General features: G+C 55.9%; 2 protein-coding genes across 2 annotated transcripts in view; one reads left to right on the top strand and one right to left on the bottom strand.

Annotated features, from left to right (window-relative positions):
* Window positions 1–9: 9 nt before the first annotated feature.
* Window positions 10–14,480, top strand: GALNT5 (polypeptide N-acetylgalactosaminyltransferase 5). Its single transcript, XM_014966518.1, has 10 exons — window positions 10–1,133; window positions 3,501–3,667; window positions 4,887–5,006; window positions 5,336–5,471; window positions 5,837–5,956; window positions 6,424–6,541; window positions 6,726–7,049; window positions 9,438–9,518; window positions 10,584–10,745; window positions 13,821–14,480. The coding sequence occupies exons 1-10, from the start codon at window positions 157–159 to the stop codon at window positions 13,959–13,961; spliced, it is 2,346 nt and encodes a 781-aa protein (XP_014822004.1). The 5' UTR covers window positions 10–156; the 3' UTR covers window positions 13,962–14,480.
* Window positions 14,481–18,783: 4,303 nt separating this feature from the next.
* Window positions 18,784–19,849, bottom strand: part of ERMN (ermin) — a 4,988-nt gene continuing 3,922 nt past the window's right edge. The window contains exon 4 of the mRNA XM_014966513.1: window positions 18,784–19,548. Coding sequence (XP_014821999.1) covers window positions 19,234–19,548 — 315 coding nt within the window. The 3' untranslated portion in view covers window positions 18,784–19,233. The remainder of the gene's footprint in view (window positions 19,549–19,849) is intronic.

Here is a 19,849-nt window from a genome sequence, read left to right as displayed (position 1 = left end):
CGGGGGGCACGGCCGTCGGCCCCCGAGGAGACGCCTCCCCCGGCCCCTCGGGGGGGCGGCCGCCGAGCGGGGCTGCGGTGGACGGTGACGAGGGGCCCCCCAGCCGCCGGCGTGGCGGGGAGAGCCAGCCCCGCAGCCCGGGCGGCGCCGGGGGAGATGGCAGCGGGAAAGAAGGCGAATTCCTCGGGAAACCACTTCGTCCTCGTTAGCAAAGAGGAGACAAAACCCGCCGGGCCGGCAGCCCCCAGGCTGGGAGCCCACCCTGCGGGGAACGTCGCACAGAGCCGGGAGAAGAGCAAAGAGCAGCAGCTTGATAAGGAAAACAGCGACGGGGGCCGTAACGCCATCGACGGGGGCCATAACGCCATCGACGGTGCCCGTGCCACCAACAACAACAACGGTGCCCATAATGCCATCGATGGTGCCCGTGCCACCAGTGCCATCGACGGGGGACATAATGCCATCAATGGTGCCCATGCCACCAACACCATCAACGGTGCCCATAGAGCCATTGACGGTGCCCATGCCACCAATGCCATCGACAGGGGCCATAACATCATCGATGGTGCCCATGCCACTAACGCTACCAACGGTGCCCCTGCTGCCAACGCCATCGATGGTGCCCCTGCTGCCAACGCCATCGATGGTGCCCCTGCTGCCAACACCATCGACGGTGCCCATGCTGCCAACACCATCGACAGTGCCCGCATCGCCAATGCCATTGACGGTGCCCATGCTACCAACACCATCAATGGTGCTCATATCACCAACACCATCAACGGTGCCCATAACGCCATCGATGATGCCCTTACTGTCAACACCATCATGGGGGCTGCGGTGCCGGGTGGCCAGGGCCAGATGCTGGGGGTGACACCAGGAGCAGCTCCCGGGGTTCCTGCCACCATCGAGGAGCGGGCAGGCAGCCACAGCCCGGGGACACACAGGGTCTTGTCCCTGGATGTGACACTTGCCCCCCGAGACCCCCAAGCTCCCGGCCAGTTTGGGCACCCCGTTGCTGTCCCTGACGATAAGCAAGAAGAAGCAAAAAGCAGGTGGAAAGAAGGGAACTTTAACGTCTACCTCAGCGACCTGATCCCCGTAGACAGAGCCATCGCGGACACCAGGCCTGCCGGGTAAGACCCTGCACACGTACCTGTGCCGTGGCCACGGGGACCTGCTGGGTGGCTACTGGGGAGGGGTGTGGGGCACATCACAGCCTTGGCTTCATGCGTGCTCGCTGTGGGGCAGCTTTGCCTTTCCCGGTTGGAGCAGCTTATTATTAATTGTAAATCTGGGTAAAGTTTGCAGGTGGCTTTAATCCGCTGAGCCCTGCTGGCCTTGTCCTGGGGCACACGAGGCGGGCGATGGGGCTCAGGCCCCGCTGTGCCTGGCGTGTCAGGGCACACAGCAGCCTGCAGTCGAGGTGGTCCAGGGGACAGCCCCGGGTGCCACCCGGACCCGCGGGCAAAGTTTTGGGTTGGAAAACGGTCATTCAGTTACAGCTGTCCTCACAAAGTGTGTGGCTGGTTCTGCAAATCTCAGCATTGCACTTAAAAAAGGCGCTCCCTCCCCCAGAGTCCCCACAGGGAAGGGGGGAAGGTGATGGCAGCCCCTTGCCGATGGAAGGGGTGTGTGGCCAGAGGGAGTCCCATCCCGGGGAGCGCGGGGTCCAGGGAAGGTGCTGGTTCAGGTGAAGGGCACATTTGTCTAATACTTGGCTTTTCCTGCTGGAAACATCTTGGCCGGGGGGAGACCTGCCCCAGGCAGAGACCCTCCCGTGTCCCTCTGCCCGTGGGTTGTGTGTCCCCAGTCCCGTGGGACAACACACAGGCATTCCCAAGGTGCTGCGGGTGCTCGTGGTGAGACCCTGCACAGGGAGGAGCGGGGCAGGGATGGAGGGGAACAGCCACAGCTTTCACCAGGCAGAAGGTGCCAGCTCCCGAAGCCACACGTGCACAGAAGAGAGCCGTGGGGGCTGTGTTTGGTCTGTGACAGCAAAGCCCTGGAGCTGTGGAGCAGAAACCACCTCCCTGGAGCTCCAGTAAGGACAGCCCGGCTGTCCCCGGTGACTGTGGGTGACGCACCTGCCCGGGGGGGGACGGCACCGCTGTCGGCGTCACGGGGAACGCCTTGGCCAAACAGGGGCACGGCAAGGATCCGGCTCACAAGCAGCTGCTGGCACTCTGGGTGACCAAACAGCACCTTGCTTCTGTGCTGGAGCCTTCCAGTCTCTCCCAGTTTCGAACCCAGCTCCTCTCGTCATCCTCACTGGGAGTGCTGGACCAAACCGCTGGAATTTGGCCAGCAGGAAGTTTGTGGCAGCCTTCCAGGTGCCACGCTTGCTGCTTTCCGAGCTGTACCCGCCGGGCAGGGGCTGGCCAGGCACACTGCCCCTGCAGAAATGCCTGCAGCAGGACTCCCATCACGGAGGATGGAGATGCACAAGCCCCACAGATGCCGGCCAAGGGGTAGCCAGGAGACACGCAGGGAGCTTGCCCTGCACAGAGCCTGGCAGCGAAGGTCCCTGCCTGCCTCTGTCCTCTCCCTGGGCTACCCCACAGCTTCTCCAGGACAATCCAGTTATCCAGGTTTAGAGAGGGACACAGATTTCCTGGGTCCCTGTATATAAATGTCACACAATGGGGTCTGGGTGGGTCAGCCTCCATGCTGGGAGGTGTGGGGAGGGCCCCCTTGCTGTGCCCACCAGTGGGGAGAGGACGGGGCTGGGCACCCTTGCAGCTCACATCTTCAAAACTCTGGGGCAGCAGCTCTAAGGTGACGTTTTCCCCAAAGGATCTTTAGCTCCTTGGGAGCCCACGTTCCCCTGGCTTTCAGGGTGGTGTCCATGGAACATAAAGGCTGTGGGCTATTTTTGCTTAAAAGACTGTTTAGGGCTGGAATTTCAAAAGGATTTGGCTTCTACTTGAGTTACATATGTTAAATATTGTATATGCATATATAAAAAGATATGTATTTACCTATTGTTAGCAAAGAAGTGGAGCCCAAACTCACACTGAATGTGGTGAAATGTCTTTAGCTGGGGGTCAGCAGTAACAAACCCGTTGGTCTCTGCCTAGAAATCCTACATAATACTGATTAATTTGTTCTGGTGAGGCCCTCAGCAGCCCGTGATCCCATGCCCCACAGGCACTCAGAGCATCCCAGGATCCTTTCCCCGCAGGAGTCCCCAGGGCAGTGGTGCAGGGCTGGGATCGGCCTTGCTCTGCGGTGCCTCTGCACTGTTTGCTCATGGAAAGGGGATATTATCACCCAGTGGTGGGGACTTAAGAGGTCCCCATTAGAAAGGAGTGAGTGCACCCCATCCCTGTGTGGGGCATTCCCCCTGCTCACCCCTTTGCTCCTTCCCCCCAGAAAGCCCCATTTTGGAGGGTTTGCCTCCCAACTTTCGGCAATTCCCCCCTCCCCATGCCTTTTCCCAAAAAACCCTGAGCCCAGAGATTTTTGGGAACGTGCCCTGTGAGCCCGCGTTGCCCTTGCAGGTGCTCCCAGCAGCGGGTCCACGACGACCTCCCCACCACCACCATCATCATGTGCTTCGTGGATGAAGTGTGGTCCACCCTCCTCCGCTCCGTCCACAGCGTCCTCGGCCGGTCCCCTCCCCACCTGATCGAAGAAGTCATTTTGGTGGACGACTGCAGCACAAAAGGTGGGGGAAGCTTCTTTATGAAACTAATATAACTTGGGGCTAAAATACGATTTGTTCTCTGTAATTCAATTCCGAGGAGCAGAAGGAAATGGCATTTTCTCCTTTCCCTGTCTGGAAGCGCCGTTATCTCTCCAGATGAGGGGGATCACAGCCGTTTCCAATGGTATCGAACCATTGGCTCTCTGCTGGCTTCGGCCCTTAAAACATTTAGGAATGATGTAATTTTCCAACTGCTGGTTCTTCAGGGAAAAAGTGCTGTCTCAGGCAAACTGCAGAGCTCGTGCCACGCATACACAGAGCCTACAATGCAGCCAGACAATAGATGGAAAAAAAAAAAAAAAAAGAGAAAAAAGACTCACTTTGCTCATTTTTAAAGTAACCATGTTTTTAACCATTTCCCCTCAAAAGCATCTTTTCAGGTTTTCTATTTACTTTCTCCCCGTGGCTTCCTCTCTATCTCCTTGATAGCCAGAGTATCAGAAATGCAAACAGTTATATTCTCCTGGGGCAAAAAAAAAGGATTATCCATGAATCCCAGTGGTGAGGGCAGTCGGGGGTCCCCGCAGACCCAAGTGGTGGCTGTCACCTAACGAAGCACAGCTGCAGGACCCCAGCAGAGGTTCCTCGAGCCAGGACCAGGCCAGCCCAGTGCTCGAGTCCCCCAGACCACCCTTCTCACACCCTCTTCTTCCTGAGAGTTCACCACCAGCTGCCTCCGCAGCCACGGGAAGCTGACAAAAGCAACCTCAGAAGCAGGGGTGTGCCCCAGCAAACCCTCCTGCGGTTCAAACCCAGGCTGAGCCTTTAAATGTGGTGCTTGATATTGAGAAATTTGTGAAGCACATCAAAAACTATTTTTTTAGGGAAAGAAAAACGGTTCAGAGCGGATTTTAGTGGCAATTATAGAGCAATGGAGAAAAAAAAAAATTATAGAGTCTTTGAACAATTGTTAAACCACTCTGTGATTCTGTGAAATTCATCAACTTCAGCCTAAACCTGCTGGCAGTGACATGGCTGGGGGTTTCACCAGAGAGCAGGCTCAGACTGTGATGCTGTGCACCAGGAGCCCTGCAGCTGTGCCCAGATGTTCGTGCCTCAGACCCGAGGACCCTGGTGTGTCCTGGAGGTGCTTGCAAGGAAAATCTGCTTGCTGCTTTCCACCCTGGAATTGGGTGTGAAATGGGTAAGTCAACCTCTCCTTCTTTCTCCTTCTCTGCAGAGTACCTGAAGGAGAAGCTGGACAGATACATGTCGCGGTTCCCCAAGGTGAAGATCCTCCATCTCAAGGAGAGGCACGGTCTGATACGGGCCAGGCTGGCAGGAGCAGAGATCGCCAAAGGTAGGACGAAAGCCCTGCCTGGGCCCCCTAAAGCCACCTCCAGCACTGAGGTTTAGTCCCCTCCCCATGAATTACGGGCATCTTTTCCGTACACAAAGTGTGAGGGTCTGACAAGGGGGTGAGCTGCAGCTTGTTGGGATCTCCAGCCATGGCCAGGCTGAGTTGGCCCCTACTTGGCCATATCTGGCAGCCCATGATGGCTGGGCAGTGAAAACATGCTACAGCTGGGAGGGTTTTGGGAGCCAGGGAGGGTGGTGGCACCCTCAGCAGCACCCCAAGCCCACGGGGATGGGGATGGGCCCCTGATGCTGCCCCGGGCTCTGCTGTAGGCACCGTCCTGACCTTCCTGGACTCGCACGTGGAGTGCAACGTGGGGTGGCTGGAGCCGCTGCTGGAGAGGGTCCACCTGAGCCGGACCAAGGTCGCCTGCCCCGTCATCGAGGTCATCAGTGACAAGGACATGAGGTAAGGCCCCCCGGGAAACCCCAAATCCAGTGGCTGGAGCAAACCCTCTTACTGGGACCACCAGCACGTTAACTACAGGAAGACACAGGTCCAGAGCTCCTAACTGGCCTTCAGCAGCGTTTCTCAAGAGGTACGTAACATTGCGGTACACCAGAAATTACCATGGGTGGTGGACATGGCCCCCTCATTTATCACACACGCTTTTTCCCTTTTTCATGACTTTTAGTACATGCAGAGGATTCCTGATGAAATTTGTTAAAAATCTGATTTAATTATGTACGGATAGTCATCTTCACTCATTAAGGGTGACATTTCAATCAGGAATGTGACTAAGAATTAGTCATCCCCATCTCTTCCCTGTTTAGCTACATGACCGTGGACAACTTTCAGCGTGGGATTTTCACTTGGCCAATGAATTTTGGATGGAGGCAGATTCCGCAAGAGGTCGTCGAGAAAAACAAAATTAAGGAGACTGATATAATAAGGTAAAAAAAGCAAAGGTGAGGGCTCTGTGGATGAAACTTTTAATAATTTAGGAACAAAAGCTCCTTCCAGGCCAAATGTTGTGTCTTTGCTTGTAAGGACAGGGGAGGCAGTGGTCGCTGTGGGCGGTCACGTCACCAGACACGGGCACAGCCTTTGTCCTCCCTTGAGGTACTGATGGCGTTTTGCTGGTGCCACCAGGACCAGGGGACATACCATTGTGTGTTTCCCATCCATGCCCAACTGCAGCTTTCAGGCTGGGTAAAACCACCCAAATACCCTCTATTTTAACGTTTTATTTAACGTTGCACCTGCCCACCTGCAGAAAAGTGGTGAATTGGGTGATCCTTGCTGTCTCAGCACCGTCCTTGAGCATTTAGTAGCCACAGCTTCTCAGTGATTCCCTCGTCAAAGCAAAGCAAAGGGCTGGGTGCTTCCCCACCAGCTGATGTGGCTTCTCTCCTCCCAGGTGCCCGGTCATGGCAGGTGGCCTCTTCTCCATCGATAAGAAGTACTTTTTTGAGCTGGGAGCCTACGACCCAGGACTGGATGTTTGGGGAGGTGAAAATATGGAGATTTCATTCAAGGTACGTCGCTCTGGGTGGGCTGCCCCCCACGTCTGCCTCCCTGCCAGCCGGGCTCGGGTGATGGGCTCGGCCCCACACCGGAGACCCCATCCCTCTGGGCATCTCTCTGCTCCTCTTCTGGCTTGCACAAAGCCAGCACCCAGCACAAGCCCTTGTTTCTACCAAAGCAACCTGTGTTTCTCAGGTCTGGATGTGTGGGGGAGAGATCGAGATCGTTCCCTGCTCCAGAGTCGGGCACATTTTCAGGAACGACAATCCTTACTCCTTCCCAAAAGACCGGGTGAGGACGGTGGAGAGGAACTTGGCCCGTGTCGCGGAGGTCTGGCTGGACGAGTACAAGGAGTTATTCTACGGCCACGCTTACCACTTGGTCTTAAAAAAACTGGATGTGGGCAACCTGACTCAACAAATCCAACTGCGGAAGAAGCTTCAGTGCAAAAGTTTCCGGTGGTACCTGGAGAACGTCTACCCGGACCTGGAAGCTCCCCTGGTGAAAGCCAGTGGGCTGGTACGTACCTAGATGACTTATCCTTCATTTCAACAGGTTTTCAGTGGTTTTCACTGGGGAGCATCCCAGTACGCCATCTCCGAGTCGCTTCCCTGGTGATACTTTTGAATATTTCCTGTGTCACAGTGGTCTGGATTTCCCCAGGGTTTTTATAAAGAAATAATCTACGATTTTAAGAGGCAGTTTCCCGTGAAAGAGCCAGTTCTGTGTTTAAACGCCAGATGAGCTTCAGGGAAGAGCGATGGGCAGGGGCAGTGCCTGCAGGGCGGGTGGTCCAGCACCCCCCTGTCCCCCATGTCACGTTTTGGGGTGGGTTAGAGATGCCCAGGCAGGACAGACAGGACAGGCAGGACAGACAGGACACACAGGACAGGCAGGGTTTGCAGCGGGGCTGTGCCACCAGCAGAGCGCAGCAGAAATCCGCTTTTCCTCTGCTCTGCCTGCAGAGGAGCCGGGCAGCAGAGCCCTGGCATCTCTCCAGTGTGGGTGAACCTGCTCCTCAGGAAGGGCTCAGTGGGCAGAAAACAGCTTAAAAGTCCATTTTGGGTCAAGTCCTGCCTCCCCAAGCCCCTGGGTGGCTGATCCGGGCCAGGCTCCGCTTCTCCTCCAGCTTCATGCGAGGGAACTCCCCGTGTTCCCTGGCATCAGGTCCTGCTTCTGCAGCCACTCCATGGCTGTTTGGCATCACCTCACCCACTTTAAAAGGGGAATTAAACAAGAATAAAACATGAGTTCTAAATTTGGCCCAGCTCTGAGCCTCAGCAGAATGTCACCTGCTGGTTTGAACATTCAGAAACCTCCAGTATTCTGCCCAGAAAAGATCCAGAATTGATTGCAGGCTAGTTTGCAAGGACAAAAGTCAAATATCTGGTTTGTCAGAAAAATTACAGCGATGCCAGGGATGAAAACTGAAGGGTTTGCTGCCCTCCCTGCCCACCCCATCTCCCTGTGCCATGGCAGGAGCAGCATTGCCGAGCAGAGGTGGCCGGGCTGCGGTGACCACAGGGCTGGCAGGGCTCGGGGAGCGAGAACAGGAACTGCCTGTCCCCCCCAACAGTGTCCCCGCCAAGGCATGTGGCCTCCAGTCGCTGCACCAGCCCTTTGGGGAGCCAGGAAAAAGCACAGCAACCATTTGGCTCCGTTTCAGGCTGGTCCGTGGGCCAAGGGCGTGACGGTGAAGGTTGCCCGTGGCGGGGATCCCCAGGGATGGGGTCTGCCTCTCTGCCGCCACGACGGAGCAGGGATGGAGCCGGGAAGGTGTCGGGGGGTGGCTGTGCAGAGACCACGGGGAAGGATGCCCTGCTTCCTCCATCAAAAAATGGAAATTTCTTGAGAAATACTCACTTTTCCAGCTCTCTTGTTTCAATCGGAGCAATAAAACTCCATGTCAAATTCAGTGCAAAGCAGCCAGACGGCATGGAGAGACCTCTGCGTCAACTGAGCCAAAACCTCAACTTTTCAGAGGTGTTTGTAAAAGTTTTCAAGATGTTGCATTGCTTTGTCCTGATTCAGGCCACCTGAATTGCTCTTTCGTCTTCATTCTCAGAATTTAATAGGGCAGAAAATCTGTTTTTCAGCTTGCTCTGCAAATTCCAGCTGTGCTGAACACTTTCCAAAGTTAGTGGAGAACTTTTTTCTGAATAGCCTATTTATTCACCAGGATTAATTCTTAAATTCTCCAGAAATTCTGAAAAAAGGCAAAGGAAGGACGTTTGCAAGGAATCGGACATGAGCAGGCCTGACCAAGGCACCACCCCCTGACCAAGAGTCCCTCCCCAGCTTTCCTGGAGCCCCTTGAGGGACTGGAAGGGGCTCTAAAGTCTCCCCGGAGCCTTCTCTTCTCCAGGCTGAACCCCCCCAACTCTCTCAGCCTGTCCCCACAGGAGGACATAGCGATGGAGCCGTTCCCCAGGGCCACTGAGGGGTCCATGGCAGGTGACCGGGGCCCTGGGTGTCACCTGGGATGGGACCAGCTGAACCCAAGATGGGACCACCAGGCTCTTGCACCATCTGGTGGCTGCTCAGCACATCAAGGGGAGGGCATTCTGCTCCCAGTTACTGCTGGGAGCTGTTGTTTTGGGGATTTGCAGAACAGGAACACTAGCTACGTCCAAAAACAACCCAAAAAAGAGTGTGTCTCATCCAGCCTTGAACGTTTCTGGAAAGGGCTCATTTCAAGCTCCTCTCGGTAGAAAAACATGTATTAACAAACCAGATGTGCCTTTACACACCCCTCCAAGGACCATGACACATCATCTCTGCTTCGCTCAGTTGAGTGGACAGTATTACTCAGTGCCCTGTGAGCCCAGCAGGTTAACTGTGGTGGAACAGCCTCTCCTCCCTCTTGGGAATTTATGTCTAAATTTGCATTTTGTGTCTGTTTTCCAGCTTGTTAACATAGCCACGGCGAGATGCATCACTGTGCACAACACCACCCTGGCTTCTGAAGCGTGTGATGTTAACAGCAAGGTGAGGATGCCCTGCATGCCCAGGCTGTAGTGCTCCTTGTAGTGCCAGGCACAGAGCTCCTGTACCCCCCACGGCAGGCGGCCCCCTCCCAGGAGATAACACAGCCCTTCCCACCGGGGGACACAGCCAAAGGATGCCTGGAAGCAGTGAGGGGCAGGAATGGGCTGGTTGCAAAGCCTGTAGCCAAGCAACAACGCCAGAACCAGCAAATTCAGCTGGAATAGGGAAGTCAGGTAAAGGCCTGAGCATGTGAGAATGGGGAGAAATGGTTAAATCCAGACTGGTGTCCTGTGCTGTGAAACACCCGGCTGTGCACTCGCTCGGTGGGAAGCAGCCACGGCCAACCTGTCCCTCTCTGTACAGACAGTATTCCTTAGGCTGTTCCCTGCTAATTGCTCACTGTCCGCCACGGGCCGATGTGTGGGTTGTGTCCCCTCACGTTGGGGGGGTCCCGTGTGCAGTGAGTGCCAGGGCACAGCCAGGGGAGGTGGCAGGAAAGGTCTTCCCATGGAATCATAGAGTTGGCCGGGCTGGAAGGGACCTTTCAGATCATCAAGTCCAACCATCAACCCAACACTGCCAAACCCACCACTGACCCATGTCCCTCAGCACCACGTCTGCCCGGATTTTAAACCCCTCCAGGGATGGGGACTCCACCACTGCCCTGGGCAGCCTCTGCCAAGGCTTCACAGCCCTTTCAGTGTAGAAATTTCCCAATCTCCATCCTAAACCTCCCCTGGGGCAACTTGAGGCCATTTCTTCTTGTCCCGTGGCCTGTTCCTGGGGAGAAGAGACCGACCTCCCCTGGCTACACCCTCCTTTCAAGGAGTTGTAGAGAGTGATAAGGTCTCCCCTCAGCCTCCTCTTCTTCAGACTGAACACCCCCAGCTCCCTCAGCCTCTCCTCACAAGACTTGTGCTCCAGACCCCTCACCAGCTCCATTGCCCTAATGGGTCAGGGCTTTCCTCATCCCCCAGCCCCAGACGAGGGCAGGAGGAAGGTCAGGAAAGCCAGCCCTGTTGGGGAAGGCCAGTGGGTCACAGCTCTCCCCATCCCGCCCCACAGGACCAGAAGTTCAACTACACCTGGCTGCGGCTGATCCAGCACAGGGAGCTCTGCCTCGCTCTGACCAGCACCGCAGGAGCTCTGGGGCTACAACGCTGCCAGGGAGGGAGCCACAGCCCCACCTGGCTCCACAAGTCACTGGCCACCACCCAGCCAGACCTGGTAAGTGAAGCACTGGTGGCCCACCGGTCCCTGGTTTGGCTCCACGTGGTGGTGGGCAAGGTGTGCCGCATAGTTTGGTGGTCCCAGCTTCGGCAAAGCCATCTTTGGTCCCAAACAGGGGGCCGAAAGCCAGCTTTGGTCCCGTACAAGGTGGTCTCAGCTTTGGCAAAGCCATCTTTGGTCCCATGCAAGGGCCCAAAAGCCAGCTTTGGTCCCGTACAAGGTGGTCTCAGCTTTGGCAAAGCCATCTTTGGTCTATGCAACGGGCTGAAAGCCAGCTTTAGTCCCATACAAGGTGGTCCTAGCTTTGGCGAAGCCATCTTTGGTCCCATGCAAGGGCCCAAAAGCCAGCTTTGGTCCCGTACAAGGTGGTCCCAGCTTTGGCAAAGCCATCTTTGGTCCCATGCAAGGGCCCAAAAGCCAGCTTTGGTCCCGTACAAGGTGGTCCCAGCTTTGGCAAAGCCATCTTTGGTCCCATGCAAGGGCCCAAAAGCCAGCTTTGGTCCCGTACAAGGTGGTCCCAGCTTTGGCAAAGCCATCTTTGGTCCCATGCAAGGGGCCAAAAGCCAGCTTTGGTCCCGTACAAGGTGGTCCCAGCTTTGGCAAAGCCATCTTTGGTCCCATGCAAGGGGCCAAAAGCCAGCTTTGGTCCCGTACAAGGTGGTCCCAGCTTTGGCAAAGCCATCTTTGGTCCCATGCAAGGGGCCAAAAGCCAGCTTTGGTCCCGTACAAGGTGGTCCCAGCTTTGGCAAAGCCATCTTTGGTCCCATGCAAGGGGCCAAAAGCCAGCTTTCGTCCCGTACAAGGTGGTCCCAGCTTTGGCAAAGCCATGTTTAAAAGCTGAGTCGGTTAATTAAGTTCAGTGCTGGTCCCCTGGCCTGGGTCCCACCACCTTTCCCCATGGGGATGGTGGCACACACCCTGCGTTGGGCTCCATCAGTCCCAGGGACATGAGCCCCGTGCCCCGGCACCGTGAGCCAGGACGGGGAGACGCCAGCCGTGCCGAGGCACTGGCTCCGGCAGGGCTCTGCGGTAACAAAACGTCCCCGTTTTACATAGAAACCATCAATAGCACTTACACAGAGATTATCTGATATTGATTGGCATTCAGCTCACAGTGGTTTTGTAAAAGAAAACATTTATGAAGAGGGGAAGAATGGGTACTTACATTTATTACCCGCACTGCAGAAAGCAGGAGTTGCGACTGTATCTCTGACAGCCTGGTGTAAGTAATTGTCCAAAATGCTGTGAAATGGCATTCTTTACATTTAAGAAAGAAATAGTCTTAATTTAAGGAAGAGAAAATGCAGCGAAGTTATACAATCATCATATCGACAAGTGCCCATTCCGCTTTAGTCTGAAAAAGTAAAACTTTCCAAGCCAGAGCGCCGCAACGCCAAAGCTCACAAAGGCCAGGGTGTTTTGTGAAAAACAGATGAAAATTGTCATCCACTTAGGAGTGCAGACAGCGCTGTCGGTGCCCAGGCAGTGTTTGTCTCCTGTTCCAGCCTGTGCTCACCTCCAGCCCCTGGTCAGAGCCGTTCGGTCGGTTCTCTGCCGGAGCAAGGGGCCACTCCGGCCACAGCAGTGTCTGGCACTGCCACCGCACCTGGGGACAGGGGACCTCAGTCCATATGGGACATCAGCCATGACCGGTGCCAGGAATGGGAAGTCTGAGGAGCAGCTCAGTGGCTGAAGGAGTTGGGGTGCTTCACCCTTCTGTTGTCACAGTCATTGTGTCGTATTAGTCAGAAATATGTGCTGGCAGCCCAGAAACCCCCCGCAACCTGGGCTGCACCCCCAGCAGCGTGGGCACCAGGGCAAGGGGGGGCATTCTGCCCCTCTGCTCTGCTCTGGGGAGACCCCCCCAAGTGCTGCCTCCAGCTCTAGGGCCACCAACAGCAGAAGGACATGGAGCTGTTGGAGCGGGGTGGCCATGGAGATGCTGGGAGGGCTGGAGCCCCTCTGCTGGGAGGACAGGCTGAGAGAGTTGGGGGGTTCAGCCTGGAGAAGAGAAGGCTCCGGGGAGACCTTGGAGCCCCTTCCAGTCCCTCAAGGGGCTGCAGGAAAGCTGGGGAGGGACTCTGGATCAGGGAGGGGAGCCCTAGGAGGAGGGGGAAGGGTTTGACCCTGAAAGAGGGGAGATGGAGCTGAGCTGTGGGGAAGAAGTTCTTTGGTGTGAGGGTGGTGAGAGCCTGGCCCAGGTTGCCCCGAGAAGCTGTGGCTGCCCCATCCCTGGAGGGGTTGAAGGGCAGGTTGGAGGGGGCTTGGAGCAAGCTGGTGTGGTGGGAGGTGTCCCTGCCCAGGGCAGGGGCTGGCACTGGGTGGCCTTTAAGGTCCCTTCCCACCCGAAGCATTCTTATGATGAATGATGTGAAGTGCATTTACTATATGCACAGAGATCCAGCTTTTCCCCAGACAGCACTGTACCTGTGGTTTCAGGGGTATTTCACCTAGACACTAACCAAATGACAGTGCTGGGCGGTGACACCACAGTGTCCCTTACCTTTGGCAGCACGGGCAGCATCACTTGCTGGCCACGTGGGTTAAGCAGATCGAGCCGGGAAGATGTGAAAAGCAAAAAGATGGAGATCACTCAGAGTCTTCATTCTTTCATACCCCAGTTCACTGCCCCGGCATTTGAACTTCATCGCTGAGTTACCGAACATCCTTTTCAGGGCAGTAGATGGGCTTTGAGCTCATCAGCCGAGAAACTCCACAATATGGCAATCAGCCTCCTGCCATACGTTCCCCTGTATTGCACATACCATCTGGAGCGATTTCCTTTGCATGGTAATTACCGCTCGGACAGCGAGAGAGCTAATCTTTCCATTGCCAGTGAAGGAAAAGCCACGGAGCAGGGGAGGGACGGCCCGATCCTGGCTCAGCAGCAGGTTCAGGCTTTGGCTCCCACCCAAAACTCCCTGTAAGTCAGCGAAGAGATCTTACCTATCAGGGAAAGGCAGGGGGGGGAAAAAGGGCACGCCGTGAAGAATCGAACTTTCTGAGTGGAAAAGCACAAGCTGCTGCCGTGTGAGCTGTGGTACCTAAATCCCTCTCTCTCCCCTGCTGCAGACGGAGCACATCGTCTGGGAGCACCTCCAGCAGCCGGCGTGCTTGGAAGTGGATCCCTCGCACGGGGCCCCGAGGGTGACCGCCTGCGACTCCGCAAATCCTTATCAAAAGTGGCAGTTTGGCAATTACCACGCAGACTGAAGGGGGCTCAGCTGAACCAGAAAGGCCGGGCTTTCATCTCACGCGTTCCGCAAGGGCAGCCCTGCCACTTGTGACAGCAGTTAGAAAACTGGAAGTTCCTTTCCAAATGGTGACTGAAATCTGTGATTTAACCCAGCGTATCGAGAGAATACCAAGAGCAGCACATCTGGTTTCAAGATGTCTGAAACAGGTAGGCGTGTTTTTCCCTCACTGTGGAAGACTTTGGCAAAAACTCAAAAATTTTTCTGTATTATTAAATGGAAATATTTTCTGAAGTCTCCCATCCTACCGTAAACAAACCTTCATCAGTCCCCCCCCGGACAACAGCAGAAGCTACAGAAATACTTGCAGGGCTCTCTAGTCTATAACCAGCAAATTGGGCTGCTTATTCTTCCCCAGCCTGAGAAAATGGATGTTTATTGACCAGCGCATTAAAAAAATCCATCCGACATGCCCGCGCTGGGTTTGGCCGCAGGATCCTGCCCTGTGGGACCCGTTGCCTCTGACAGATGAGGATCAGGGTTCCGTTGGGCATCGATCGCTGATCGGAAAAAGCCTCCTTTTAATAATGGGAGGCAAATGTGGGTCGATGAGCTGCCCAGCAGAGGAGGGGGACGGGAGGCAGCAGAAGAAAAAAGGAGCAAGCCTTCCCCGGGCACAGCGAGGACGTGTGTCCTCGTCCCAGGGCGGCCAGGCTGTCCCCACCTGGGGATGGTGGGGTCCCCTGAACCCCCATGGCTTTTTGGGGCTCCCCAGGAACCCACTGCCACTTTCCTTGGCCGGGGCGTGGGGTTGTGCTGGTGCCTGTGCCAGATCCCCGTGGTGCATCCCTGAGCAGCATCCCCCTGACCATGGTGGAGGGAGGGCAGAGACCCCCAGCAGGACGTCTCACAGCCCAAAACTTCTACCTGCCGGCGCTCAGGGTGGGTGAAAACAGCCGTGGAACTCAGTGGGGGGCTCAGGAAGGGCTGCAGAACACACGTGTGTGTGTGGGCACACGCTTTTCACGGGGGCCCTGGTCATGGTGAGCCACTGGGCAGCATGGGGGGGCCGAGCTGTGCATGCCCCTCCAAACTTCCCATCGTGGGCACATGTTTTTTTCTTGCTGTGAAATGTTTTATCTGCAAAAACCGTCACTGGTTTCTGAAGAGGTGTAGTTGATGGGAGACTCAGCTGGGGTCTGGGATGGGTGACACCAGCGTGTCCCGGGTGGGATTCCTTCCCTGGTTTCTGCTGGGAAGTTCCTGCCGTGGTGGCCCATGTTCTCAGAACACCTCCCACCTCTCTGATTGTTCAGAAGTCCCCGGTGTCCCCCTGCCTGTCCCCCTGCCTGTCCCCCTGCCAATCGGGGCCCACGGCACCTGATGGGCTGAGGCTGCTGAAATGCTGACTGCCCCAATGGATTTTCCCCGGTTGGCTCCTGTTCCAGCAGATTCCCTCCCGCTGTGCCGGCGCGGCCAGCCTGCTGTCACTGGCCGGGAAATGGCAGGGGCCTCCTTTGTGCCGTCACCACTCGTCAGCAGCCTGAGCCTCAGCAAATCCTGTCTGCTGACATTCCCCGGCCTGTCACCCCGCGGGCACCCACGGGCCCTGTGTCACCCTCACCTCCCATCGCCCACCTTGGCACTCGTGCCCCCCTTGGGCCCGTGCTCGCTTCCACCCGGGTGTCTCCCGCTGCCGGAGGGGATGGTGCCGGGGGGCTGCTGGCAGTGAGACATGGCCCTGCTCTCACACACCCCCGAGGAGCCTGCCCGTCCTACCAGCCGGCCTTTTTGGCCAGAAATGAACATTCTTTCCCTGGGGCGCGCGGCAGCCGCGGTGATGGGTGTCTCTCTGCTCCCCCTTCTATCCACACCAGGGATGCATTGCATCCCAGAGGTCTGGGGGGGCCATGGAGGCTTTGTGAGGGTTAAAGAAAGGGGGAAGGCTCCAGGGGTAGGAAGGACCACGGCTGGGGCTGGGGACGGGAGCTGCCATCGTCCCCAGTGTCGGCAACGGGAAAAATGCAGCTTTTCCCACCGTGAAGTGGTGCCCCTGGAGCTGTGGGCAAGGCATGTTGTGATGTGCCTCCATCCATAGGTGGCCTCCGTCGAAGTGGTGGCAGTTGGAGGCCCTGTTTGGTTTGTTTAATAGAAAGAGAAGTTTAAAAAAGAAGGGAATAAATAATAATAGATGAAGCTTCTTCATCTATTTCTCTTCTTCTTCTCTAAGCCCTGTGTATTACCTCTGTCTCTGACTGATTCAGACCCTTTCCAGGGACTCTCCTGCCCTGGGAACTGCCAGGCTGGACCCCAAAACATCACCCTTCAGAAGAACCTTTAAAACCACCCATTTCCCCTGCTTTAGGGCTGTGCTTTGGGTGCCCAATTAGCGCGCTATTAGAGCAGCAACAGCAACAGCCGGTGCCAGCTGCTGTGCCCTGCAGCTGCTGCAGATGTTGTGGCAACCAGCACGTTTCTGCCGGAATGCTGTAATTCCCACTCAAATGGAGCACACAGCAACCCTGGAAACACCTCCCAGGGGGGAGCTGGCATCGTGTGGCACTGCCTGGAGAGGGTGGAAGAGCACCTCGACCCTCCAAAGTGCCTCCATCCCCCTCGTGGCTGCCCTCAGCCCTCCTCCGGCCCCGTTCTCCACTGGTCAGACTGTGCTTTCTGATGAAAAAAAGTTAAGTCTGAGTTTCCTGACCGCCCCATCGAGGCTCCGTGCTGAGCTGGAACCTGAGCCCACAGTCAGAGCACCCAGCATCGCATCCTGCACCTGCAGGCTGGGGAATGGATTGTAGCTGTCACCTGGGGGTAAGGCAAAAGGTACACGCTGTTACAGACAGGCGGAGGGTAAAGGGAGGAAAAAATTACACTTTTTGCTAAAGTGAGCACAGGGCTTGGCCGGCTGTGCCTCCCCCTGCAGTACGGGGAGAGGGCTTTTCCTGGGGGCCCACACTGCTTAACAGAGGCCACAGAGATGCTGGAGCCCCTCTGCTGGGAGGACGGGCTGAGAGAGTTGGGGGCTTCAACCTGGAGAAGAGAAGGCTCCAGGGAGACTTTTGAGCCCCTTCCAGTCCCTCAAGGGGCTCCAGGAAAGCTGGGGGGGGACTCTGGATGAGGGAGGGGAGCCCTAGGAGGAGGGGGAAGGGTTTGACCCTGAAAGAGGGGAGATGGAGCTGAGATGTGGGGAAGAAGTTCTTGGGTGTGAGGGTGGTGAGAGCCTGGCCCAGGTTGCCCCGAGAAGCTGTGGCTGCCCCATCCCTGGAGGGGTTGAAGGGCAGGTTGGAGGGGGCTTGGAGCAAGCTGGTGTGGTGGGAGGTGTCCCTGCCCAGGGCAGGGGGTGGCACTGGGGGGGCTTTAAGGTCCCTTCCAACCCAAACCATTCCATGACTCTATGATTAAATCCAGCTGCATCCCCAGCATGTCCAGCCCCAGTGGCTTTGCCACCCACAACCTCAGCGGGTCACCGACAGCCCTGGCAATGGTCACACCATGAAGAGAAACTTGTCACCCTTACGGGAACGGCCGGAGGGGTGGGGGGAGTGGGGCAGCTGCTGCAGGCAAACAAACCCCCAGTATAAGTTCGTACAAGCAAAGCTCTGAACTTCCACAGGCCAGAGGGCGAATAAACAAGCCTGAGGGGCACAATGAGGGCTGTGTCTGGTTTGTACAATACAGAATTGCCAGTTATTATTTTCCCATTGCCAATAATAATTGCCTTTATGTATAGAAGAAGAAAAGTCAAAACGATATTCAGTGCTGCTGGCGGTGTAAAACCAGTCCTTAAGAAAATCGTTTATGGCTGGAGGAGGCTCCTGCAGCTGAGGTCACAGCCCGATTCTGCTGTCACCTCCTTTGTCAGCTCTCAGCGTTCCCAGCGCTCGCTGGCAGAGCTCAGTCCCAAAGCAAGACAAATCCTTCTGTAAAATAGTAATAAAAAGACTGCCTTGACAATGCCGTAGTCAAACAATGGGTTTTAGAAATGGAGAAAGGCTGTGTTCAGATGGCACAAACCAAATTACACATAAGAACTTGCCTGCTTCGGAAAAAAAAAAGAGAAAAAAAAAAAAACCACTTTAAAGTTTTGCATTCAAACTTAGCATGAAGATTGAGAATCACAGAATGGTTTGGGTGGGAAGGGACCTTGAAGCCCCACCAGTGCCACCCCCCTGCCCTGGGCAGGGACACCTCCCACCACACCACGTTGCTCCAAGCCCCCTCCAACCTGCCCTTCAACCCCTCCAGGGATGGGGCAGCCACAGCTTCTCGGGGCAACCTGGGCCAGGCTCTCACCAAGGTTACTCCTGGAGATTCAGAGATTCCTGGTCACAACAGATACTTGTTAAGTGACTAACGGCATCCTAAACTTCCCTAAGAGTGTACCTTAGAGTGGTAATCCTTTGGACATAAGCCCTTGGCCAAATCTGGGACCAGGGCTGGATCCAGCTCACCCAGACTCTGCCGAGAAGGAGTTTGTAAAGTCGAGGGGTCCTCTCTGAACCTCAACTCAACGCGGGGGTCTCCGTGGCGGCTGTGGCTGACCCTGTCCTCTGGGCAGTGAACGATCAAGTGTGCCTTCCCATCCAATCCTGCTAAATCGCTACCAAAATCACCGGTTTATATCAATAAATGCATCACTGTTCCTCTCTTACGAGTGAAATGCATCACTGCAGCGTGACACTGCAGCGAGCAGGCAATGTCACGCCTGAAGACACCCAGGCTGAGACCTCTCTCCGCAGCAGCAGCACCCCGTCAGGACCCCCACCAGCCCCGGGAGCTGTTGGGGTGTTGGGGGGGGTGACACCAGCAGGGACGGACGGCAGGACAGAGCGCAGTGCGGTGGCAAACAGTCGTCTCTTTTATTTACACACACATCGTGTGGCATCACCCAGGTGTGGTGCTGCCAGCCCAGTGCCAGCAGGGCTGATGGCACAGGTCACCCCTCTGCGGGCAGCCAGAGGAGCCCCGGCCGGTTCCAGGCATCCCATTGTTGGAAGGCGGTTACAAAAGTTGGGGAAAAAATAAAGAGGGTAAACTTTAAATCAAACGGTATTATATTTAGCAATCTGATTATTAATTTTCCCGCACTATGGATGCCTCTGCCCGCTGTCAAAGCCAAGGTGTTACATTTTCACGGTGTATTATGAAATCATAAACAAAACTAAAAAAAAAAAAAAAAAAGCAGCGACCTCACGGTGTGTGAAGAGACGTGTCTGGGGGGAACAAAAGAGAAAAACAGAGCCCAGAGTGAAGGCTGGGCTCGCTAAGCAATTCTCCGCCTCAGTCTATAAGTGCATCATGGACTCAAATTCATCGATTCGCTGCTTGGTGTTTCCTTTTCTAATCCTCCGGTAGGAAATTGTGTTGTACCTGGAATAGCTGTGTCTGGAGATGTCATTTTTCTTCCCCGGGCTGGGCTGCTCCCCGGGTTTCTCTGCCGGGGAGTTGGGGCCGGGGGGGGCCGGGGCAGAGGGCTCCCTGCCGCTGCCCGCCGGCTCCGGACGGGGCTCCTCGCCCTTCTCCTTCTTCAGTTCGATCACCTGAACTTCATCCTCTTCCGTGTCCACCTCCTCCAGCTCTTCCTCCACCTCCTCCTCCTCCTCCTCGGGGGAGGGAAGAAGAGAGGGATGGAGGGAGGGAGACAAGGAGGGAGAGAAGAATGGAGGGAGGGAGGGAGGGAAGGATGGAGGGAGAGATGGAGAGAGGGAAGAAGAAAGAGGAGCGAAAGAAGGAGGTAGGGATGGAGGGATGGAAGGAGGAAGGGAGGGATAGAGGGATGGAAGGAGGAAGGGGGGGATGGAAAGAAGGAGAGATGGAAGGATGGAGGGAGGGAGAGAGGGAGGGATGGAGGAATGGAAGGAGGGAGGGAAGAAGAGAGGGATGGAGGGAGGGTGACAGGGG

This window comes from Calidris pugnax, unplaced genomic scaffold, assembly GCF_001431845.1.
Source record: "Calidris pugnax isolate Ruff unplaced genomic scaffold, ASM143184v1 scaffold48, whole genome shotgun sequence".
NCBI classification, from domain to species: Eukaryota; Metazoa; Chordata; class Aves; order Charadriiformes; family Scolopacidae; genus Calidris; species Calidris pugnax.
This window is presented reverse-complemented; position numbering and strand designations above follow the sequence as displayed.